The sequence below is a fragment of the Lycorma delicatula genome, chromosome 4 (assembly GCF_047948215.1).
Source record: "Lycorma delicatula isolate Av1 chromosome 4, ASM4794821v1, whole genome shotgun sequence".
Lineage (NCBI taxonomy): Eukaryota > Metazoa > Arthropoda > Insecta > Hemiptera > Fulgoridae > Lycorma > Lycorma delicatula.
This window is the reverse complement of record NC_134458.1, coordinates 169,935,612-169,960,247: the sequence shown is the minus strand read 5'-3', so window position 1 is coordinate 169,960,247 and position 24,636 is coordinate 169,935,612. Positions and strand designations below refer to the sequence as shown.

The following is a 24,636-nucleotide window of genomic DNA, read 5'->3' as shown; positions in this document are numbered from 1 at the left end:
TTTAAAGTCAATATTGAACAAGTTGTATTAAATATCCAGCCACAAACTTTGAAAAAAGTTGCAAGAAACTCTGTAACAAAGTATTGAAGCTTGTATTCAAGAATATGGCGGCCACTTCTAACATTTACTCTAAATGTAAGGTAATGGATGGAAATAATAAAAATTACATTTACATTTACACATGCCTTTTTATTATTTCAATACCTACCTAATATAAGGTTGGGTTGCGTTTTATAGGGGTTGGGTTGGGTCGCTTAACAGATTGGGACTGCCCATTTTACACCTGGCAGTATATATATATATATATATACAGAGTATTATGTGTACAGAGTTGATGTAGTCATCAACTCGATATATCAACTATACAACATTAAGATTCATTCTTCTTCAGTTCAAGGATTAAGCAACTTTACCTGTTCCAGAAGCCATCTTTTCATCAGGCTGCCAATGCTTCTATGTCCTTCTGACCGATCTAAAATAAAGCAAGGTAATCAATCTGCCTACATATGACCCAGATGTCATTTATTTGGTATTCTTTCAACTTCCCTCAAGATAAAAATCTTCAGATCCTATCTAATACTTTCCTTTGGTAATTTGTCCAACAGTCTGCAGCTCCTCACTAATCTAAGGAATCTCATTTCTGCAGTTGTGAATTGATATTCTCTTTTACAGATCATTCGTGTTTTATTTCCATACAACAAAACCAGTTCTGCCAGTCTTACTTTAATCTACATTCCTAGTTTTACATTTTAGGGTTTTGTGAATCATTTCACAAATTAACTTAAGTTTATCTGTTACATCCTGGTCATGTACAAAATATGCAAGTAAATAATGGAAGCCAGACACTTGCTCCAATATTTCATTTATCTCTCTCTATCTTATCTTTGATCTCACCAGGTATTTTATTATTAACAAGCCATTATATTTGTTTCCTGAGTAGTTATTTTTAAGCCATATTCACTACTGATATTTTGTAATGAATATAGTCCTTGTTGCAACATGTCCTCATATTCTTGTATAATGAAAACGTCATCTGCATATGTAATTATGTTGAGCTATGCTTCAAGATTTAGCTATATCTCCAAGACAAAGATTTGTCTCTACCTGTGAATGATATTGTCCAAATAAATATTAAAAAGTGTTGGAAAGATACAGCAGCCCTGCCAAACTTCTCTATCAATTTCAATATCGGTTTCCCATCTATTTCTCAAGTCAAAACATGGCGACTAAGGTGCCATCACATAAAATTTAAATTACATTGATTAAATGAAATGGAAAGGTTCTGCTTAATAACATGTTCCATTACTTCGTTCTATTTAGTCTGTCAAAAGCTTTCAGAAATTTTATAAATATAATATGTTTCAACCCACTGTTTTGAACAAAAATATTTTTGAATATAATTCCCTTACTATGTGTATTTTATTACATTTTACATGTCAACACAATCTTTCTACGATAAGGAAATTATACACATAAAAAATTGATGCTTTTTAATTTATATTATCTCTACTTATTGAGGCAAACTAATCACCATCATAATTCATGTATTAAAAAAAATATAGTGAAATAAAAATGAATAAATAATAATATACAAAACATAAAAATTAAATCATTCTTGTAATGTAATCATTCTATAAAACCCCATAATGTCATTTAAAAATTTTACAAGTAAATTTTCTATACATAAATAATTCTGACTGATATACTAAGCTAAATTATGAATTAGAATACAAAATAACAGATAGAAATTAAATTAAGAGGACACCGATCAGAGTAACAGAATTAATGGTTTAATATCCTTCTATACATCTTTCTAGATGTAAAAAAGCAGGAAGAAAATAATTTATTTTTAAGCCAATTTGTACTTCATTAAAGTGTTTAGAATAGCAGCCACATTCAGTTTGAATTTGGAGTTTACTAATACTTTTTTTTAATGACTGTTTACTGATATCACATTTTATCTGTTTCATAAGAAACAAAATGATAATTTTACAATTAAATTTAAAAAATGTATTATTTATGATATTTCTTAGGAAATGGCAAAACTAAATGAGAAAACAAATTATTTTGTCAAGAAATTTATTTTGGTGCTACTTTAATATGCAGTCAGAACATTTCCTGTTGAAAATGTCTTCTTCTCCAATGTTAGTAACTGGATAGCACATCCACACACCTCCATATTTGACTCTTATGCATTAAACTCAGCCACTAAAATACATCTATAAGACCAAGCAGACCTAATAAAACCTATCAACCTTTTCCAATCCCTTCCATTAAGCAGATTAATTGTCTATTCCCAGTTTAAAATTTAACTGTTGCCCAGTTTAGAATTTCTTATATATGTTAATACCAGGCACCTTCCAATAAACTGTAATATATCTTCTTCCAGACAACTGCATAATGTGTATAACCACTGACCGCCTCCCTACCCGGACTTTTATTTAATCTCCATAGTGCACCACACATACTAAATATTACCGACATTTCCGTCCTGTTAAATTTACCAGTAAAATAATTTTGATTTCCGAGTACATGATCCAGACGATGGTAAATATTGTGAAATAATGACTTTTCTGCATACTCCATCCATTTCTCCTTTAATCCTTCTTCATGCATTCATTCAAACTATTCAGTTGTACATTCCAATTACATGCGCCATCCACTCTCTCACTAAACTCACAGCCATATCTTTCCATCATTGACTTCCACACCCTATACCATCTGATACTGAGTTTGATAACTTTAATAGCAAGTTTACACAGCCAACGATCTTCTTTTAAGTTTAATATCTTTATAATATATTTATAATTCATACTAAAAGTAAAATGAAATAAATTAGACTTGTCCATTAGCAAGTATACTACAAAATTAGGAGTGGACTGCGGCAAACAGAATAACATTTTAATATAAAACCTTACAAAACCTCTAATTTACCGAACATATAACCCCAAACCTGTCCTCCAAATGTAACCACCACCCTTGTTACCGCTTCAAAAACATCCCATTTACTTTTCACCAGTATTTCATTGTTAGCCAAAAGCTGCTCCACATATTATTCAAACCAAATTCGGCTACTGATACCCATTCCCTTATGTGCTCTACAAAAGACACCAAAGAAGTGAAAGTAATTCCCAAGTATTTGTATCTATTGACCATCTCGATTTTCTCATTTCTCCAAAACCATCTTTCATGTCTCGCTAACCGACCCCCTCTCCTGAAAACCATAATCTTTGTTTTCTCCATATTAATTATTAATCCCCTTTGTTCACAGTATTTTTTTATATCATTAATCATTATCTGAAGTGCTCTTGGTGAGGATGCTACTAACATCAGATCATCAGCATACAACAATCCTTTAATATTAAGATCATCAATCCAAACGCCCTCCCCGATGCAACCCATAAGATCATTGATAAACAATGAGAACAAAGCAGGTGACAATAAACATCCCTGTTTTAAGCCGCTAAATGTACTAAACCCTCAGAACACCACACAGATACACATGTATTTTTATATAATTCTCCAATAACCCTGCAAAACTTGTAAGACAAACCAGTTTCATATAACTTATACAGAAGCGCCAATCTATCGATGCTATCAAAGGTGGCTCTAAAATCGACAGACAGTACACCTTAACATCCCTATTTCTAAGTTTCAAATTAATTAAAGTATCAAGATTAAATATATTGTCTATAGTAGAATAGCCTTTTCTAAAACCAGCTTGAGACTCATTTAAAATATTATTGTCTCCTAGCCACTTTATTAGCCTGTTTTAATAAAATACCCAAAAATAGTTTTGCTATTGTGTTACTAAACGAAATAGCTCTGTAATTCTTAACATCCAACAGATCTCCTCTTTTATGGATCAGGAATGTAATTCCGTCTGAAAAATTACTGGGCACTTGACCGGTCTCTAAAATATTATTAAAAATTGAATCAATATTTTATTGAAATCCTTTGGTGCAGCTTTGTAAAATTCAAAGGGCACCCTATCTGTACCCAGGGACTTAGTTTCTTTTGCTTTCTGCAAGACAGCATTTAATTCTACATCATTGATTGGAGAGTCCAAAGTTTCATCTGTCCTAAACGCATATGCGACTGGAACAGCCCGCCTTCCCACAGATAACAGACAAAGAAAATGCTGCACCCATTCACTTGCTGTAATTTCCCCCATACATCTAAATCCCATTTTTTAAAATATTTTAACTAGTTCCCAAAAGTCCCGTGAATCCCGATCTCTTAGAAATTTTTCCCTTACCCCTGTATACAAATCAAGATTTATTTTTATTACAGAGACTATGATAATTCTTTCTTTCTTCCAAATAAATAACGTGTATTTGTTCTGTATTAAGCTATTATAAATTTAAACAAGCAAAACATTTTTTCCTAGCCTTAAGACATTTCCAGTCAAACCACTTCTGCCTACAGAGTTCTTTAATGTTTCCTCTACTTGTCAGATTTCCTCCAGCTGCTTGATAAATCATACCTACAATTTTCCCCCCATCCGGATCACTTTCCCCAGACAAAGCCGCATCCCATGTTAAATTTTCCAATGCATACTTGTACCTCTGTCTCTGTCATAGAATACCTCAGCTTCAGTAACAGAGACAAAACAACAATTATCATTTTTAAACGGTCGCTGCCACTGTACTCTCACCTCAATGGCCATGTGATTTGAGAAATCTGCGAAAATAACTTGAAAATCATAAATTGTATTTAACAAATTTGTTGATATGCAACATAAATCTACAATCAAACTTCCCATCTACACAATAAAAGTCCATTCATCCACCCTTCTCATCACTCCCTCTTCTCCCATTCATCACACATAGATCAAACCTCTTACACAATTCAACCACTTTCTGTCCCCCAAGTATTAACCACCTCATCCTTAAAATACCTCATTGCATTTACATTCCATTCACTCTCCATTATTTCACCTCGCAGTACCTGTCGATCACCTATTCTACAATTAAAAGCCCCTAATAGTACAAAGTAACAATTTTTGCCAATGTTTTCCATAAAACTGCAGGATCTTCTAAAATCATCCTATCACATCCCACTACTATTTAAGTAAACTGGAATTATGTACACACAGTAATCATCCCATTTTACTATCATCATTGTCCCCCCCACAGCTTGGAAAAAACTACAATTTAAACCCTGCAAATTATATTTACAGGCTAGCATATTCCACCTTTAGACCTTCCATAAGCTGAACTTCTAACTGCTAGAATCCATACAACTTTATACTCCTGAAACAAATTTTTTCAAATCATTCAGCTTTCTCATCATCCACCCAAGTCTCACTCAAACAAACAATATCATACTTAATTATAAACAAATAAAAATCATGCAATAAAAACTTACCACTGAATCCTGAAACATTACTAGAATCTTAAGTATTTTATCTCTCTCCCCTTCCCAGGCAACCTCACACCATTGAACTTCCCCAGTTTATCCATTGATCTTTTTAACAATTTCCCCAAAGTCATAAATGAACATCTCCTTCAATTTTTCCACGCAGTCTTGCAATCCGCACATCAACCATCACGTCGCTGTCCAAGTAAATTCTTGACCCTCCACAATCAACTGATCCACATTAATAATCATGTTCTAATTGCCCACCACTTTAATAACTTCTCTTCAAATAGCATCAAGCTTTCCCCTTTTTTTCCTAGTTTCCCAACAAAAGTACTTGTGTACTATCATGCTACTTCCTTTTTACATCTTTGTGTTTTTTAATATACACTCAAAATGGTATTTTTTTTTTTTTTTACCTCACATGACAATCCGCATTGGAATTAAATCTCAGTCCATTGAATATTAAATTATTACGGCACACCCAGTCTTCATAATTATCAAGCTGGCTCAAAATTTTGGCGTTTTCTTCCTTCAAAATCCAGACTTCTTTCATGATCTATTTTCCTCTGCAAGATCTCGAATCACAGCCAATATACCTAAAATATCTTCTTTTGTTGCGAGAACGAAGAATTTCTTCATCATTGGTTCATACCTTGAAGCAGATCTACTTTTCAAATCCAGCGATTTGTTTTGCTGCTTGGTCCTCCTCATCAGGCAAATTAACTGGACGATCCCGTTTTCCTTTTCGAGTCTGCAGCGTTAGAAATTTATCCATAATTTAAACAAAGGTTACAAAGAAACACTGCCCACTCGGAACACAATTTAAAATATTATAAATAATATTTATTTAACAATTTAATTTTTTATAAAATACAAGAAAACTGATTTGACACAGGGAATATGTCAGATGTAATAAAATATGCAGAAGATATTATCAAAAACCATAAGAAAAATGCAATTAGTCATAACAACTCGTGTATCAACAAGCAATGCTGATAAATGAGCACACAGCAGCACATCCTTACTCCACCCGCAATATCAGTAGTGAGAATTGACAGTAGTAGAGCCCAATTAAGCTGGATTTATTACAGTGTAAAGGGACTTCCTGCCATCCCCATAGCACTCACCTGAGCAATCCCAACTGCTTAACAGATGTAGGACCCTAAACTTATTCTTGAACAAAAATAATCTGATCTTAAAACTGATGATTCTTGAAAATCAGTCATTACAATGCTTTTATACGATAACAGAACTTTACAGTACTACAATAAATAATGGACATTAAAGGACTAAATCAATTATTTTCCAATTCTAATAAACTAATTTTGTTACCAGTTTCTAGGAAATGTTGGGCTGTAGCCAATTTCTGTGTTCTGTATTTATAATGAACCGATTACTAATTTATTCTAGTTTCAATCCTTCTTTTAGTTTGACCAACATACCATAATTGGCAATTAATAATAATTTGTATATCATAATTTTCACAGATAATTTATAAATTCCTATTAGTTTACTAGAAATAAAAGTTTTAAAAAAATATCCATAATGAACAGTATTCAGGAAATCTTTTTAATATTTATGTTTCACACACAACATTTTGTTGCTAATATATTTTTAAGAATGTTATAACAAGGTTTACTGAACCTTAAACAAATATTAAAATTAATAAACACAAAGATGTTTCTGTGTAACTTATCACAGAAATTGAATTTGCCATTAATTAAACAGACAGAAATTTTAAAACCTGAAAGCACTTGTTGAATTCAAAAACCACCAAAAACTTCTATTAAATATGAAGATTGCAAATTATCTTTCTATTAGTCACTTATAGACTCCAATCATTTTAAATTAAATTAATAAAACTATTTTAATGTTTTTTTAACATCAATATATTAATACTGCCATTAAAAATAACTTTAAAATAATTTAAGACTACTATGTGTAACAATTATAGCAACATAAAATACCTTTCTAATAGGTGGCTGTACATCAACCCATAACTGTGAGTTATCATTTTTCAAATCTAAAGTATTTGAATCAGCCTTCCCAATTACAAGCTGAAAATCATTACTGACAGAAGTACTGACAGAATTACTATCAAAACTGGTTAAATTTCTGAAACAAATAAAATTCAATGAATTCTTAAACATAAATATCATTTTAAAATGTATCTAAATAACAAAATAATGAAACAAAGTTAATTAAAGATAATAAATGAAAAAAAAATCTTCACAAAATAAAAGAAAATACAACACAGTTTTGAGTTTTTAAATCTTTGTTTCTGTAAGTCTACACTCTTCATTCTATTACTGATGAATATTACATATATACTTAACGCTTAACCATTTTTAGCATCTAGTTATTTCACTAACTTTGATGAAACTGTCGACAGGATTGGCCCATGGTCTGAGGTGCTACTTCACAATAGTGGCATAAGCCACAATTTACCTATTTAGTGTTGTCATTAACAATTAATAAAAACTACCTATGAACAAACCAAAATAGCAACATTAATGCACACATACCAATTTGTACAATAAGATTTCTGAATCCATGGCTACATCATCAGTTACAAAATACACCAAGGTCGCTTCAAAAAGTTCCTGAAATTAGTTTATTTTTTAAAAGCCAGTTAATTCAAAAAAACGTTTACAATTCATTCCTTCAAAATAAGTTACCTTTGGCAGCTATATACTTTTGCCATCTTAGTTGTTGGAAATGTTCCTGGAACCCATTTTGTAGTATTGCCCTCAGCTGCATCATCCCACTGGCAATCACATAATTGATATTCTTATATCTTTTCCTTTTAGGGCAATTTTCAAGTGAGGAAACAAGTAAAAATCAACCATTTCCCACATGGAGAGTATGGTGAGTGCTTCAGAGTTCTTATATTGTGATGTACTAAGTACTCTTTCAGAAGAAGAGATCGATTTGAAGGTACATAGTCTTACAAAAGAATTCATCCAATTCTTTTTTCCCATTTTTCAAGACTTTTTTTTTATACAAAAGGATATGAATTGCATACTTTGCTTACTGTCTGCCCCTCAGGAATGAACTGGTATTGAACAATACCCCGTGAAACAAAAAAGAACATTTGACATAACTTTTCCTTTGCTCCTACCCAAACAAAGTTTCTCAGGAGAATACTGTACGAGGAAATTCCAGGGACTTTTTGAATCTAACTTTTATAACTTGTATATCAAAGCATAACTATTATAATATGTAAAATGGATAGCTATCAAGATCAGCTAAATTAAATGGTAACATTGGTAACTATTAAATTAGCTAATAAAACAGGCATGCTAATTTAAATTATCCAAATGTTCAAAATTTAGCTATTTATTAAAAAGGGAGAGAATATATTATTAAATTATGAACTAGACAAATTTCCTAACTTTAAAAATGGGAACTATTAAAACAGAAGTAACTGTAACTCGTCTAAATAAGGTGCTGTAAATAAGCTGAAAAAGATCCTTTGGAAGAAAAAAATCTAATTGGTTCGGAAGGAAGTTTTTTAGGACATTAAAGTTTATATTTTTGAATAAAATTGTTTTAATTTTGCTCTAAATTTTCAATATAATCTATCAACAAGGACAGTTTTTCATTCATGATCTATGGTATAGATTCAGCAGAATTAATTAAATCCACCCCCTCCCCGCCACAAAAGATAAAATATTATGAGAAATTAAACAAAAATAAGAACTTTATACTTAGATTTTAACCTAAAATGTATATTATAACATTAGTTGTGTTAACAGCAGATCAGTAGTGAAGCTGTAGGCCACAAACAAAACATAAAAATTTTAGAATGTAACTTTAATTACATTGATTGTGTAGAAATCACTCCAGAACTGTCAGTTTGCTGTTCATCAGAAACAGCTGTTGCTATAACTACTGATGTGTTTTTAACAGTTTCTTCAGTACTCAATATACTACATGAATTATTTGGAGTAGAAATACTTTCTGTACCGGTTGTATCATCAGCTATCATCATCTGTCCACTTGCAAGGTATGCCAACTGCAGAAAACATATAAGAATAAGAAATCATTAATCTAAAAATTTTAATACAATTAGGATGTTAAAATTAAATACAGTAAAATAAAACCTGACACTACACTACATGCGTGCGCACGCACACACGCATCCTATAATATTGTATATTTAACAAATCATATCAACAACACATTTACTGAAAGAATAAAATTCTTCATTTTAGTATTACAATAAATGTCAGATCCTTCCCAAGAATCTAAAACCCTGTGCCCAGTTAACCTTGAAGTCTGTTTAATAACTAGTATACCGAGAACAACAAGCCATCCATTATGCTAAAAATAATGAAAACAGAAATCATTATTACGAAGAATAGAAAAAGAAAAATATATGATTTTTGAACATCGAATTCTTTAAACTAGAAGTGGCTGTGAAGAGATTAACAACTGCAATACAAAAATGTAAGATTTTTAAACCAGTGACACTCAGAATTTAGATGCAAGCTTAAAACATTACACTAAAATCCGAAACTTTAATTTAGTAAAACACAGTATTTACTCTTGTAATTCACACACTTTTTTGACCAACATTTTTTATCTAATAATTGTTTCCTCGCACATAATTTATGTGAGGAAATAATTTTTTAAAGGATAATAATAAATGATAAATATGATAATCAGAGAAAAAGTGATATTTATTTGATTGAATAGTTTATTTTTGAATATTTAAAAAAATATTGTTTAAAAATTCAGGTGCATATATTACAAGAGTAAATACAGTATATACTCTCTCAAGCAACATTTATTTACTTTATACATTTATAAATCATGGTACATTTTTTAGATACCTTTATCTGCAGTCAAATTTCAAACAATTTTTTTAATGAAGTTTCAATTATTCAGTTTAAAATAATTCAATTAAATCTTAATAATAATTTTCATATTCATTAATTTATTAACAGATTTTCAAATTTTTGTTGCAATATTTACCTGTTTTCATGATTATCTTAACAAAATGATAATTTAGAAAAGATTTTTTTTAATATAATTTTGCTTAAATAAAGTTGTAAAAGAATTATTTTATATATTCATTTTTTAAATTTTCTTCACAGACACACATGTCAGTGATGAAAACAGTTTGTGCTACCCTTCCCAAGTGTGAAAGATTAGATCGTTTGAAGCCTGCTCTAATCAAATGTATTTTTTTACTGCCCTTGGCCAACACCTGTCTCATATAAAAACAAGTAATGTGGCTGCTTACAGATCCCAAACCAAGTAAGTATAATTAATCAGTTTGATACACCACTTAATGTATTCCAATTTTAGTTTAATGTTAAACTTATAACATTAACAAACGCACCACGTTCCTTCTGTTGTAAAGTTAAAAATGCATTTACTTTCAAAAAAAATTTTATCAAAGATGCATCAGATAGGGCAGGAATGTTGTTAGAAGTTTGAGACCGCTCCTTAAAATAACATAATCAAGTTTGCTCTAAAGGCAACATAAGAGCTATGTTAAATGGGTGTCAAAATACACTCAAAAACAATAAATAAGATAAATAATACAGATAAAACATACATTTTTACAGCTAAAAAATCATCAAGGCAGTTGTTATAAATGAATAAACATATTAAGCAATTATTTAAACTGTACTAATCACATTATAATTAAATAAATCTATTACTCAGATCAGTACATAATAGTCTTTATATGATAAATTATAAACACAAAAAACAAATTTTAATTTGGGTTAATATTAACTGTTTTAATGTAAAATATTATTACAAAAGGCATGGAATTTTTAATAAGCTACAAATTTCCATTTTCATGTCCCCATGTATAAGCTTCTTTGTAACATTTTGTGGTGAATTAATTCATCAGTTAACAAACATTTTAAATACAAAAATAAAAATATTTCAGAAATTAGATGTTAATGAAAATTATTTTAAACATATATTTACATATAAAGGAATGGGATGCAGAAAATAGGGCTTCTTTTATTATTATTTGTTTAATTAGTACTAACTAAAAATTTATCAAAGAGTAATATTGTTTTCAAAAAAGAAAATCTTTTATTGTATTTTAAAGAAATTGATGGGAAGAATTTTCAAACAGTTTGATAATCTATAAACAGTGGTAATAGAAACAAAATAAGGCTTTTCTCATGGCCAAAGTATTGTGTTTAGTTACATGAAAACAGTTCTGTTGTTAAAAAGTAGTAAAATGAGTATCTTCCTTTAATTTTTTGTTCTGTGTTTTAGACTAAAAATTACAGTAAAAAAATAAAGTAACACTGCACAGATTACCATAAAAGAGATTAGAAAACAAAATAAGACTGCTCTAGAATTTTTACTGTTATGAAGCAAGTTTATAAGTTCCAAACCTATCACTGGAGATGAAACACATCTAAACACATTTATAAACATTATAAAACTGAATTTAAAATAAAATATTACATTATTTTTATAAATATAAAATTACAAGAAAATATGATAAAATAGACAACTTCAGCATAAGTAATCCAATATTTTTTAATGTGCACTTATGATTCTCATGGAGACATGACTTAACTGTTTTTTTTTTTTTAATTCCTTATTCCATGTTTAATAGTTTGTTATTTTCCCTTTTTAAAAAACTATTAAAATTTTCCTAGTCTTACCAGATAATAAAAGTTACCTAAGAAATAAAATTTGAAAAAGATTTGTCACCATTCTTACCTGACTTGAATCAATCAGAAATGTACCACTGTCTGAAGACTGAATAGGCTGATTAAAATCTTGTACAATTTGAATAGGAATACTAACATATGTTAAACCCATATCTTCTAATGTTAGACCTTCAGCTGAAAAATAAAATCATAGACTAAAAAATAAATAAAATATTTTAACACACAAAATTATTCTTTCATAATTTAATTGCACATATGTAAATTTAGTTAGATAGATTAACGAGAACATTCTAAGTCCTGTACAATGCACTAGAATATACCTGTAACAATATAATTCTACAATACAAGGAGAAATTTCAGAGGCAGAATACTTAGAAAACAAGAGCATTTGAAGTAAGGAAAAGATTACAAATTTTAACAAAAAATTAAATAAATCAATTCAAGTATACCATCCAAATTAAACAATGCTGAATGGAAGAATAACCTGTAAATAGCATTGTATTCAAATATTAATGAAACAAACATATTTTGCAGTGAATCTTTTTCAATTATTAGAGAATTTCTGATAGTTCAATCATTTTTTGTGCATCATTGCAATTTTACAGATTTTTCAAAAGATGTAAATCTTATACAAAAATAACACCCCAGATCTAATTTACTTGAGCAAAAATTTGCAAAAAAAAAAACCAGAAAACCATCAAATTATTTCAACTTATTCTTTTTTTTTTCAAATAACACCTATTTTAAGTAATATAATATTGGTAAAACAAATTATTTTGAATTAGAAACAATAACAACAATATATAGAATGAAAATCAGTATGATAGAACTATTTCAATTTTCTTCATAAGTGTAATTGGGTATAATACCTGTGACAGTGGTAATCTTAAATGAATGAAAGGGGTTATGTAACTTTTCAATGTGAAAAGTATGAATGGTTTAGAGTTCAGTTGGTTTCTTCAACCACGTACAGATAGTTCATAGTTTTGGTTTAGAGTTCAGTTAGTTTCTTCAACCATGTACAGATAGTTCATAGTTTTGATCAACCATTTACCCCGTTTGCTTATTTTTAATATCTTCTTTGCTGGGGTATTCTGCAAATTTTGGCTAAACAGTGTTATGCCTGAGTTAGATAAATAAATAAACTGGTACTTATGTATTATAACAACGCCACTTAAAAGGCAATCTGTAGTTAGTTGTTAGTTGGTGGCAAAAGTACCATAATAAAATTATAAATATAATCTAACCAAACTTAACCTACATTCACTTTGCTCACTAACACTGACTAGCATGCGAAATGAGCATAAGTTAAGTTTGGTTAGATTATATTTATAATTTTATTTATTTTCTTATTTCAATACAGCCTTTCAGTGGCACCATCTAACTAACTACAGATCACCTTTTAAGTGCCACCATTATAATACATAAGTACCAGTAAACATTTTATTCTGATCAATAAATAATAATACATTACACAGAAAACATTATTTTAATTTAAAGATTCACAAACTTGTAGAGATACTATATATTTGGTAATGATTTGTCTGTCTGTGGACCTTCAGAGGGCTGTTATCCGATTGCTATTCAAAACATCTGACAATAGGTTAAGAGGAACAATGGATGAAGCTGGTTCCTTTTAATCCTTCCTAATTCATAAAAGTTACGGTAACTTCATAAAAAGATTTATGATTGGGAGTAGATTTAACTAAACACTTGTCTTTAATAAAGCTTTTGTGTAATCATTAGTTCTTATCTAAATCTTCATTTCAGTATATTTTCAAATAAGTTCAGCATATACTTTCATATATTACAACAAATCAGGTCCTCTATCATAAATTCTTAAAACAAAAAAAATTAAATAATCAGAGCATTATTCGTTACTTAGTTTTCATTAAAAAAGTTCATAAAGCTACATTTTCATCAGTTTTCACTTGCTGCATAATTTATGAAATCTGATGATCTTTCTCTCTATTCCAAGAACAATTAATCATTAATATTCTCCAAATAATCAACGATATAGAGAAATAATATTGTGTTCAAATTTTGTTAAAAGTTTATATGAATTAATGCAAGAAGTAATCAATTTTAATGATAAACATATAAATAATTCCATAAAACTAAGACAAGTAATGCAAAGTAAAATAATGGGAAAACATAATTATATAACTAAAATCTTCAGTAAAAATAAGCCTAATGAATTTCTGACAGCTTACCTGGCGCAGGGTTTGATGAATCCGGTGCTAAAACAAGATGTGCACGATTTCCAGAGAATAAATCTACTGGAAATGCAACTACCTGGGTATCCATGAGACCAATTTCTTCTACTCCAACACTTTCCATTTTTTAACTATTTGTTGTGAAAGTATTAACATAACACTAATTCATAATAAATTTTCTAATTCAGTCATTGAATAAACAACCACTACTTTTATCAAATACTTCGATTATCAGCAAATATATATTTTCTTAAAGTCTGCAGAAATCTCTCAAAAACACAGTTATAACGATAAATCACCATATTTATAAAATTTTAATTCAACTTTCTCAATACTTAAAAGTCTAAACTCAAAACAACCTATGAGGAGTACACATAACCTAAAAAAAAACAACAGAATTAAGTTTTGAACGGGCAAGAATTCATGCCAGTATTTTAAAACACTTATATGGTAACAATTAATGACGAAATTTTATTCACACAGAAAACAACAAGCAGTTGTAAATTAATGAAAAATGGGTTCTACTACTAACCAACACTTAATGTCTATTCAATATGGCGGTTAAGTTTGATTCACTCAGTGATTAACAATTAATCTTAAAAAATAAGGTGAATTTTAGGCAAAACAAATAATAATAAATAAAAGTTAAACATTTATTCAAAAATACATGCAAAACTAAAAAATTTACTCCTCACAGTAAATAAGCTTAACAGCTGGGGTATTTGACTTTCAGGGATGCAATTAAAATTAAGCAAAAAAAATTATTATTCTTTTCCATCGAAAATTTCAATATAAAATTATGATAACTTTTCTACAATATTTGATTCACATGTTTTACACAATTGAAGTTAAGTTTTCCAAAAATAATTTTTTTGTAGAACCGTTTTGCAGCCTGGAGACACAGATTTTAAACCAGTGCTTCACGCCATTTACCGTAATTATTCATCTTTGTAAATTTGAAGACGTAAGACACAACATGACTGCTGTAAGTATTCTGTTGACAACACAACTTTAGAATTTGGACGCATGTTTATATGTATTAATTTTTGTTATTTTAATAATTTTTTAATACTCATTTCGTAAATTAACTTCTTATTAGTTATTTACGTTATGTGTATGACTTTAAACTATGTTTGCTAGAATTGCTGCCGTTTGTTGATGTACCGTTATAAGATACTTCTAGTAGTTATAAGATACTTCTTTTAAAAATTTTCATTATTTTTAAAAGACAGTCAAGTGAAAGCAACTGATATAATGAATAATATTTTATTTTTCAAGTATATTCAGTTTTTCTAGTAATTTACATCAAGATTTTTAACAAAATTGTAATAAATTATAATTAGTTTTTATTGTCAATAAGTTAGAACAATAACATTTGGTTGTACTGAATTTTATGTTAATATGACTTGTACATGACATTTAAAACATAACCTATTTATATAAAGTTGAGTCTCCAGTTTTACTGTGATATTGCCTTTAATACATAACAGTACAGTATTTATTTAATAAAAACACATGAATAAAATAAACAACTTTTCAATAACAATATGTAAATGGTAGTTAAGATAAATTATTTATAATTGTATTTGAATTAAAGGTAGGTTTTCACTTTCATTTCAAACAGTAAATTATATTTACAATTTGGTACAGACTTTGAGAAAAATATTTAAAACTTTTAGTTTAAGGTGTTTCAGTTTAATGAAGTCTAAGAAAACTGATTTCAGTTTTAATTTTAGTATTTTTCAACGTAACAGAATGTGGAAAACAACTTTTTCTTTATGTTGAAACTTTTTTTTTTAATTGTAAAAACATACATGGAGATTGTTTTAAATCCTTTTTGAGCTGTTATCCATCTTCATCAGTGTAGTTAATGGTGGCCAACTTAAAGTGGTTAAGATACTTGTTAAGTGTTTGGTATAGTGGTATTAGATACACACTATTTCTTTTTTTAATGCCTATTTTTGTCTAATCTATTTGTTAGATATTGCTGTGCAGGATTCTTTAGCCATGTAAGACTTTGTGGCAGTAAAAGAACTAATTTAGTTAAAATATTAGGTACTTATGTATTACAATGGACCATTTTGGTTGGAAGGTTATGTGTAACTTCTGTAGTTAGTGCCACTGAAAAGCTATATTGAAATAAGAAAATAAATCAAAAAATTATAAATATAATCTAACCAAATGTAACCTACGCTTGCTAACATTCGCTCGCTAGTCCAGGTTAGCAAGCATAGGTTAAGTTTGGTAAATAACTCGCTGCTAGTCATGCTGGTTGTAACCTCCCAACGATGGTGGCGTCATAATAATACACAAGTGCCAAATATTATATTACTTTTTAAAGATTTTAATACTCATTTCCTTTCATATATTTGAAAATGAGTCTGGAGTTAAGGGAGACCCATTATAAGAAGAAAAAATAACATTTCTAACTTATACATCATATAATTAGCTACAAAAGATTTCCTGAGAAGAATATTTTAAATGCAGTACTTAATAAATGTTTCATTATATTTTATTATACTGATCTAAGAATAAAAGTTCAATTGTCATAATAATTTGCTATTTTAATTTAGCTGCCTAAATAATGTGTATACTTGTTTTTTAGTCCATATGTGAATTACAATTTCAATTGCTTTGTGAATTATTGATTGAAAGCAATATAGTTAGATAAATGGTTAGGTAATGTCAATACACTAAACAATGTGGTTTTACCATGGAAATTGCTACCAGTCCCAGGTGATTGAACAGTGATTCATTGTTTGGAGTACATCAGCTATTCCATTCATATGTTGCTGTTGCATTGTTACTTTTCAAATTGAGAATAAATTATTCTCAATTCAAGTAAGACCTCCTTATATAGCTGCAGCATCCTTTTTCTAAATAGTTATAAAATTATTATAAAACACCTACAGAATTTTATTTTGATAATTACCTACTTAAGTGAAATATTTTCATTGACTTAAACTGCATCATCAATCAATTGAAAATGCATATGAAATTAAAAAAAAAGGTTGTATACATTTAATTAGTTAAAATGTTGATCTTCTAATTGCATATGATTATTAAGATGTCAATAACAATGATTTTCAAGAGTATATAATGTTTTTATTGTAATATCTTGTGTAATTTAAAAAGAGGTTTCAAAGGCCTAAAGTTTTTAATTTTGTTGTTTAAAGGGAGGTTTTTTTTTAGTTTAAAATTTAAGATAATGGCTTGTGCAAAAGGGATGAAAGACATGTTTTTTTAAAAAAATATCTTATCCCTTCAGTTTTTTAACAGGATGTATATATATATATTTATATATATATCCTTATATATATTCTATTTACTTGTTAAAATCATTATTTATCAAAGTATTTACAAAAATGTACTTTTTTATTTCTCTGGGGAATGAAGTCCCAGCTCCAAATATAAAACAATAAATTTTTCATACTCGGCCTTAAAATCATCAACATTTGCTGTACTATTAATCAGATAGTAACCAGAAAAATGATAAACTTTAAGATATCTAGTTGGTTACTTCTCGCATGATGCTGTTGCAAACAAACAGATAAACTTTAACATTTATATACAAGATTTCAATGATTTTTTTTAACTCTTTCATGACTAACTTATTTAACTTGAGTTATAATTTATTTTAATACTCAATAAATATCTTTAAAAATTAAGTACCTTAATTGTTTAATAAGTTCTCAATTTATTCCTCTGATAGTTTTTTTAAAAATCATCTATCATAATTTACAGAAAATTTTTCATAAATTTATCTTCTTAAATAAAAAATTTATCATTTACTAAAATGGTTACTCCTGAAGTTTAATGTTTTCAAAAACTAATCAATGTCTTGACCTTCATGCGGCCAAAATAATCCATACAACTTGTTCTGTTGAAAGAAATGTTTTGTTTCTAATAACAGTTAAGGTGAAACATGTGTGTATCATTTTGATTATTATTTTATTTCCACATGTACATTGAATCAGATAAAGAACTAATTTCAAATACTTAGTAAACAGGATGTTTGCATTTTATTTAAACATTTGATGTTTGTAAAACCAGACATTAGCACTGAAAGAGTTGTTTCATACAACATTGGTTTTGAAGTTGAGAAAAACTTTTACCATATGCCTGTTTTGATTTTCTCAAATTGACATTTACTCAGAATCACTGGAATAATCAAGTTGATTAAATTATTTTGACACTCATTTAATTAAAATTAATGCATTTGTTCTAAATCAGATATATAGATATCCTCTTTCAGGGATATCAGATGTCCTACTTTGTGCCTTGTTAAATACATTATTATATTACAGATAATTGTTTATAAAAACAATTAGCATATCTGTGACTATTTATAGAATTAACCAATTCATTATTAAATAAATAAGGAAGTTAATAGATAAGTAGTCTGTGTATTTGTTTGTACAAATAATAGCTAATAGATATTTCTCGTATTTGTGATATCTTATCTTCTCATATTCTCCCACTTTATTCTTTAAGTTACCTCCTGTTCTATTTATATTTTTATTTCTTTTTGTCTATACTAATTGTACTTTTGTTCATCCATAATCTAATGAAATAAATTGCTAATTTGTTTCTAAATAAGTCATGGCCATTTAATTATGCATAATTTCTCTTAATATCGAGTAAAATTTATTATGTGCATTTTATTATTTTACATCAGTGTTGAGTTTATAAATTGTTTTTTGTCATTTATAATAATAGGTTATAACTGATTTTCTGTTCTGTTTTTGTGTTGCTTGCAGTGGATTAAAAAGTAAATGTAACTAATTGGCTGTGAAAATAATTGTAAAATACAAGAAAAATATGCTAATATTTTATTTAAATTTTCTGAATAAAAGTTGAAGAATTAGTTCTATTTTCTAGGTATGTATTTCTTAATTTGTTTATAAATTAGGTTTAATTTAATTTTATGGAATTATATTTTTATAATATAAACATTAGTTACTAATTTGGCTATAAAACAAAAAAAAATAGTTTATTAGTGAATATAACAATTATTATTATATTACATTTGTATAAATTGGTAGATCTAAAAACTGTCGATAATGTAACAGTAATCAAATAATTGTAAGTGATGATTTTTTTAAATGGATTGATAATTTAAAAAGGAAAATAATAGTGAAAGCATAATTTATTTTTAAGGATCAAATCCTTGTGTTGTATTATTTGATTTAATAGAGCTAGACACTGTTATTTTTCAGCAATAAATTATAATACTTTTTGTATGTATTTGTGTAAGATATATAATATTTCTTTAAAACTTGTGTATGAGTTTTCAAGGGGCATTAGTGATTGATGATATTTTTTCCTGACTTTAGAAAAAGAATTTTCTGTTTAACTATATGTTTTACTTATTATTCTTAGAAATGTTTTTTTATATATATATATATATATGTGTGTGTGTGTATGTATGTAAAGGGGGGGGGGGGGGTATTACAAATTGTCTGACAGTCTGCTGGGAGACTATTCTACAGCCAAAACTAAGGAAAAAAGTTCATTAGCAACTGCATACAGAATATTTAGTCTTGCTTTCTGCCCTCTGTGAAATTAAACCATACTAAAATTCTTGTGGAACAAATCTAGGGGTAAATTTGGCGCATCCTTATGGTTTTTTATCTAAGAAATTTAATAAAAGTGGTCCCAGACCTCTATCTCAGTTAGGTTTTAAGAAAAACAGGGTAAAACACATTAAAGTTTTGTCGGAGATTACACTTTATTAGATTTGTAATAAAATAACTTAATTAATTTACCAATAAACAAATAAATATGTCTAGTTAACTTTGTAGAAAATTTAATTCTGAGAAAATTGATGTAAATAAAGTTTATTAAAAATTAAAGACACAATTTACATACAAATGCTAAAAATAGATTTGAGACAGACATCCTTCTAAAACGTAATAAAAATTGTTATTTTTCGATAGGTTAGTAATGACACCTGATCAACGATTAAGTTTAGTGTTTAGCATTTGAACAGTGTTTGTGCTGTTATTATTTGTTCAGTCATTCACAGTAGGTGATAACACCAATTTGTTTTCGTTTGAAGAGTTGAGACATGTTGTTAAATAAAAATGGATTGGCTGCTGTGCGTGAGTACCAGGAAAATTGCCCAGATCAAAGAGTACCGGATCATAAAACATTTGAGGCTTTGGAGAGGAGAGTTTGAGAAACATTTATGCTTAATCACTACAGTTCGATGTTGGTCATGAACATTTTTTGAGAAATGCCAATGCTGAAGAAGCAATATTGAATGTGGTACAATAATCTCCTACCTCAAGCACCTGAAGGTTGTCACATAACTTTCATGTTTCGCAACAAAGTGTGTGGCAAACATAGGAGCAACAATTACACCCATTACGTACAACACATGTACAAAAGTTATTACCACCTGATCTTGATAAATGGATGAAATTCTGTCTATGGTTAATTAGAAAATATGAACATCATCCCAATTTCCTAAGTAATATTCTAATTACTGATGAATCCTGTTTTATAAGAAATGGCATTATAAATTATTGAAACACTCACACTTTGGTAGAAGAAAATCCCCATGAGACTGCTACAAGTCATTTCCTATGCACTTTTTAATTTAATGTGTGGTGTGGTCTTCTAAGTGATAATCTCTTACACCCTTTTTTCTTACCACCAAGGCTCAATAGAGAGGGCTATTTGCATTTTTTAAGTCTGGTTGAACTCTGTAGATATTCCACTTTCAGATAAAATGCAGATGTGGTTTTTCAGTTATGGCACACCTGCTTACTACTACTACTGTGATGTGATGAATCATTTAAATAACATATTTAGTTTCAAATTATTTTTTATTCATTTTTTTCTGTTATTGATAAGTTTTTTTATTTGTTTTCATTCACATTATATTGTTCCAACATTGATGAAAATTGTTCTGTTTAAATTCATATCACTTTTCTGATCCATTTTGTGAGTTTTGTTTCTAATTAAAGTGTTGACCTCAAATTTGTGTTTAATTTTAATAGATTAGTAAAATAAATAATAATAAATAAAAATATTATTTAATAATTATTTCAGTAAATTTTCTCAGAATTAGATTCTCTACAATGTAAACTAGTGATTATTTATTTATTTATTGGTAAATTAACAAAGTTATTTTATTCCAGACTTAAAAAATTGTATCTTCTAACAAAATCTTTTTGTGTTTTGCCCCATTTTTCTTTCAACCTAAGTAAGATCTGGACCACTTTTATTCAATTTCTTAGACAAAAAACCATAAGAAAATGCCCTTTTCTGCAAATAAAAGTAAAAAATTTCTACTCTGCAAAATTAATTTATAAAAACAGTTTTCAGCAGGGAACTAGACCAGAAGTCACTGATTTTACATGATAAAAAATATATTCTGAAGATTATACTAAAGAAAAAAAAATATTTATACACACAGTATAGATTATGAACTGGATAAAATGTTATGTTCAAAATTAGTAAAATAAAATTTATTTCCTTTAGGCTTAAATTAGGCACAAGACTAAATAGAGCTCCTATTGAAAATTATAGTTAATCATATAACTAAACAAATAAAATAAAATGTTGTCTAATCTCAAAATGAAATTAACAAACTTAAAAATGTTATAACATGTGGAAGAATTTAATTAGCAAAATACAAATTTAATACTTATGTAAATATCCTTATGTATGTATGTATGTATTATAGTATTAATAATTACAAGGAAATATTATCTAGGTGTATAAGTAATAGAAATAAAGTTATACAGTACAAATGGATAAGCATGTAAAAATATATTTTTATAACAAACGTTTATACCTGAGTTTGTTATATAAATACAGTAACAATAAGAAGACAATACACATTTCCTATGAATATATATAAACCAGAAATGGGGCTAGATAATAACTACTGAAAAAAATCTTGCCACTTTGTAAGTAGAGTAGAAATATGAAAGGGAGAGGACCTTCTTTTCAAAGTAAACAAACACAGGTATAAAATCTGTTACAAAAATACATTTATATTCCTTTTTATAGCCATCACATCTAACCGTTCATTTATTTTTTATAAATTTTAGCAGTAAATTTGTTGTGTGTGTGTTTGTTCATATAGTAATACAAGTGTTACTCTCCAAATCATTATTTTCAAGAATTACTTCCTAACTTGTGTATCTACATTTGATAATTTTTTTTCTTTTGTTGCACAAAAGCTCTAACTTAAGCTAATCTGTGTCAATTATCCTCTGTAATTTTTAAGTTATGAATACATTTCTTGAACTTCATTATATACTATAGTAATAAGTGATATGATTATTTTGTTTCAGATATGATCATCAGATTATAATATTTAAGCAATACAATTTTCTTTTGCCAAGTTTTATTTAAAAAAAAAAAACAAAAAAAAACTGCTTTATGTTTATTATAAAACTGAACTGTCGAACATCATAAAATTATTTTAAATATTTACATTCAACTTACCTTGTAGTTGCATCAAAATATTCAACTGACTTTGTAACATCAAAACTATATTTAAGGAAATGAACACACAATTAGAAACATTTGATTTAAAAGTAGAAGGAAATCAAGTAGTTGAAGCAGTCGCTAGTATATTTCATACAGTTCTTTTTCATCGTTGTTTAGGAAAATTCAGCTTTAATGAAGATGGTACTTATTATCCAAAAGGTACTATTGGTTTTGTTGAAGTCGATTGCAATTTTATCGATTTAACATATATCGCGTGTTCATCAGAAACATTAAATAATAGATTAAAAGATACTATAATGCAGTTTTCTAACGAATTACGTAGCTTGGACGGTTTAACTCTACAGTCTGGTCGGATTTCCTTAGAATTTTTTCAAAAGAAAAGAAGACCTGTTTGGCAGTTTTATCCTGGAAGTATCCCATGGGAAATGTGGACTATTAATGTAGAATTAATAAAACATAGTAGCGAGTTACAACATATTAAATTTAGAGAAGAAATAAGCGAATTATTAACTGAAAAAATTGTTTTAGTTACTGAAATACTTAATTCACCACGTTATGTACCTGATATGCCTAAAAAAGAAGACTTGGGTAGCGTTTTTGATACTAGTTTTCCCGATATGACTGCTTATAATTTTAAAGTTTCATATATTACACAAAATTGTAAGTCCTTACTTAAAGATACTCTTAAGCAGTTACTTTATAGAACTGTTTTAAATTAATTTTAAAATTTATTTTAGGAATGATGGTATATAAGAATACTATTAGTTAATTAGATAATTTTATTACGTTTGTTTTTATAATAATTAGTTTAAAATGTTACTTTTGGTTAATTTTTAAAAATATATTCCTTTTAGTTTTAAAAATATAATTCCATATTATTTACATGTGATATTGAATTTAAATAATGTACTTATCTCATCGCAATACAGTCATTATGTGCTCAGTATATTTAATTAATTTTTATTGTACAAACATAACTAACTGACTGTTTCTAGTCAATAAGTATAATGATAAAGATCTCTGTACATAAGTTTTATTAATTAAAATAAATTTGTGATAATATAAAGGAATATTATTCATTAGTATTACTATGAAATTTATTTTGTAGCTATCTGTTAATACAGTTTTTAGTTTAATTTTTTATAAAATATGACAGTTTGAAAAATAAAAGATATGATATTTTTTTATATTCTGATGTATTTTTTAATTTCATTATTAATCTCATAAAGTAGATTACAACACAATGTTCTATATAGGTCAAATGGAAAACAGTTCAAACAAAGATATGATTGATGATGAACACTTTAAAAACCTAACCGTCTCATACGCATAAATTTACATGTATGCTAACATTTGACAATAACCTTTATATTCTAAATATACACAAAAAAAGAAACTCATTTTAATACAGTCTTGAGCATTAAGAAATATATAAATGCATATAAAAAATATACTAAATTAACAGACATCAAATGCAACACATTTTTTTCACTTCATTGTAAGTACATGTCCATCTAATACAAAATAACTACAGTAATAGCACTGAAAATAGTCACAGATTATTAAAAACATTTTATTTTTAAAATTCAGCATGACATCTATTATAGTCACTTATTCAAAAGATCCAAATAGATTTTAATTACCTGTATCTGTCTGCTAACCATTAAAAACAGATTGCAAAAAATATATATGCATACATGTATTTTCTGTTATTCAGATAATAATCCATGACTGACTTACCTTAAATTAAGTAAGATCTAATAAAATATTACGGCTGTCTACAAATTAACCTCAGGTCAGATAAAAAATAAATGAATTGAAAAATGTACTAAATACATAAAAAGTTACATAAATATTTAAATTTCTTTTTGACATTGTCCCCACCCAAATTCAAGCATTTGTATCATGACACCAATTGTTTATTT

The 24,636-nt window shown here is 28.0% G+C and overlaps 2 protein-coding genes across 2 annotated transcripts in view; one reads left to right on the top strand and one right to left on the bottom strand.

Annotated features, from left to right (window-relative positions):
* LOC142324070 (zinc finger protein 236-like) overlaps positions 1-14,935 on the bottom strand; it is a 131,334-nt gene extending 116,399 nt beyond the window's left edge. The window contains exons 1-5 of the mRNA XM_075364699.1: positions 14,772-14,935; positions 14,237-14,618; positions 12,073-12,197; positions 9,189-9,382; positions 7,332-7,479 (exon numbers count right to left, since the gene is read on the bottom strand). Coding sequence (XP_075220814.1) covers positions 7,332-7,479; positions 9,189-9,382; positions 12,073-12,197; positions 14,237-14,363 — 594 coding nt within the window. The 5' untranslated portion in view covers positions 14,364-14,618; positions 14,772-14,935. The remainder of the gene's footprint in view (positions 1-7,331; positions 7,480-9,188; positions 9,383-12,072; positions 12,198-14,236; positions 14,619-14,771) is intronic.
* A 219-nt stretch (positions 14,936-15,154) lies between these two features.
* On the top strand, positions 15,155-23,726 carry LOC142322971 (autophagy-related protein 101-like). Its single transcript, XM_075362069.1, has 3 exons — positions 15,155-15,224; positions 19,000-19,120; positions 22,552-23,726. The coding sequence occupies exon 3, from the start codon at positions 22,765-22,767 to the stop codon at positions 23,428-23,430; it is 666 nt and encodes a 221-aa protein (XP_075218184.1). The 5' UTR covers positions 15,155-15,224; positions 19,000-19,120; positions 22,552-22,764; the 3' UTR covers positions 23,431-23,726.
* Positions 23,727-24,636: the final 910 nt, after the last annotated feature.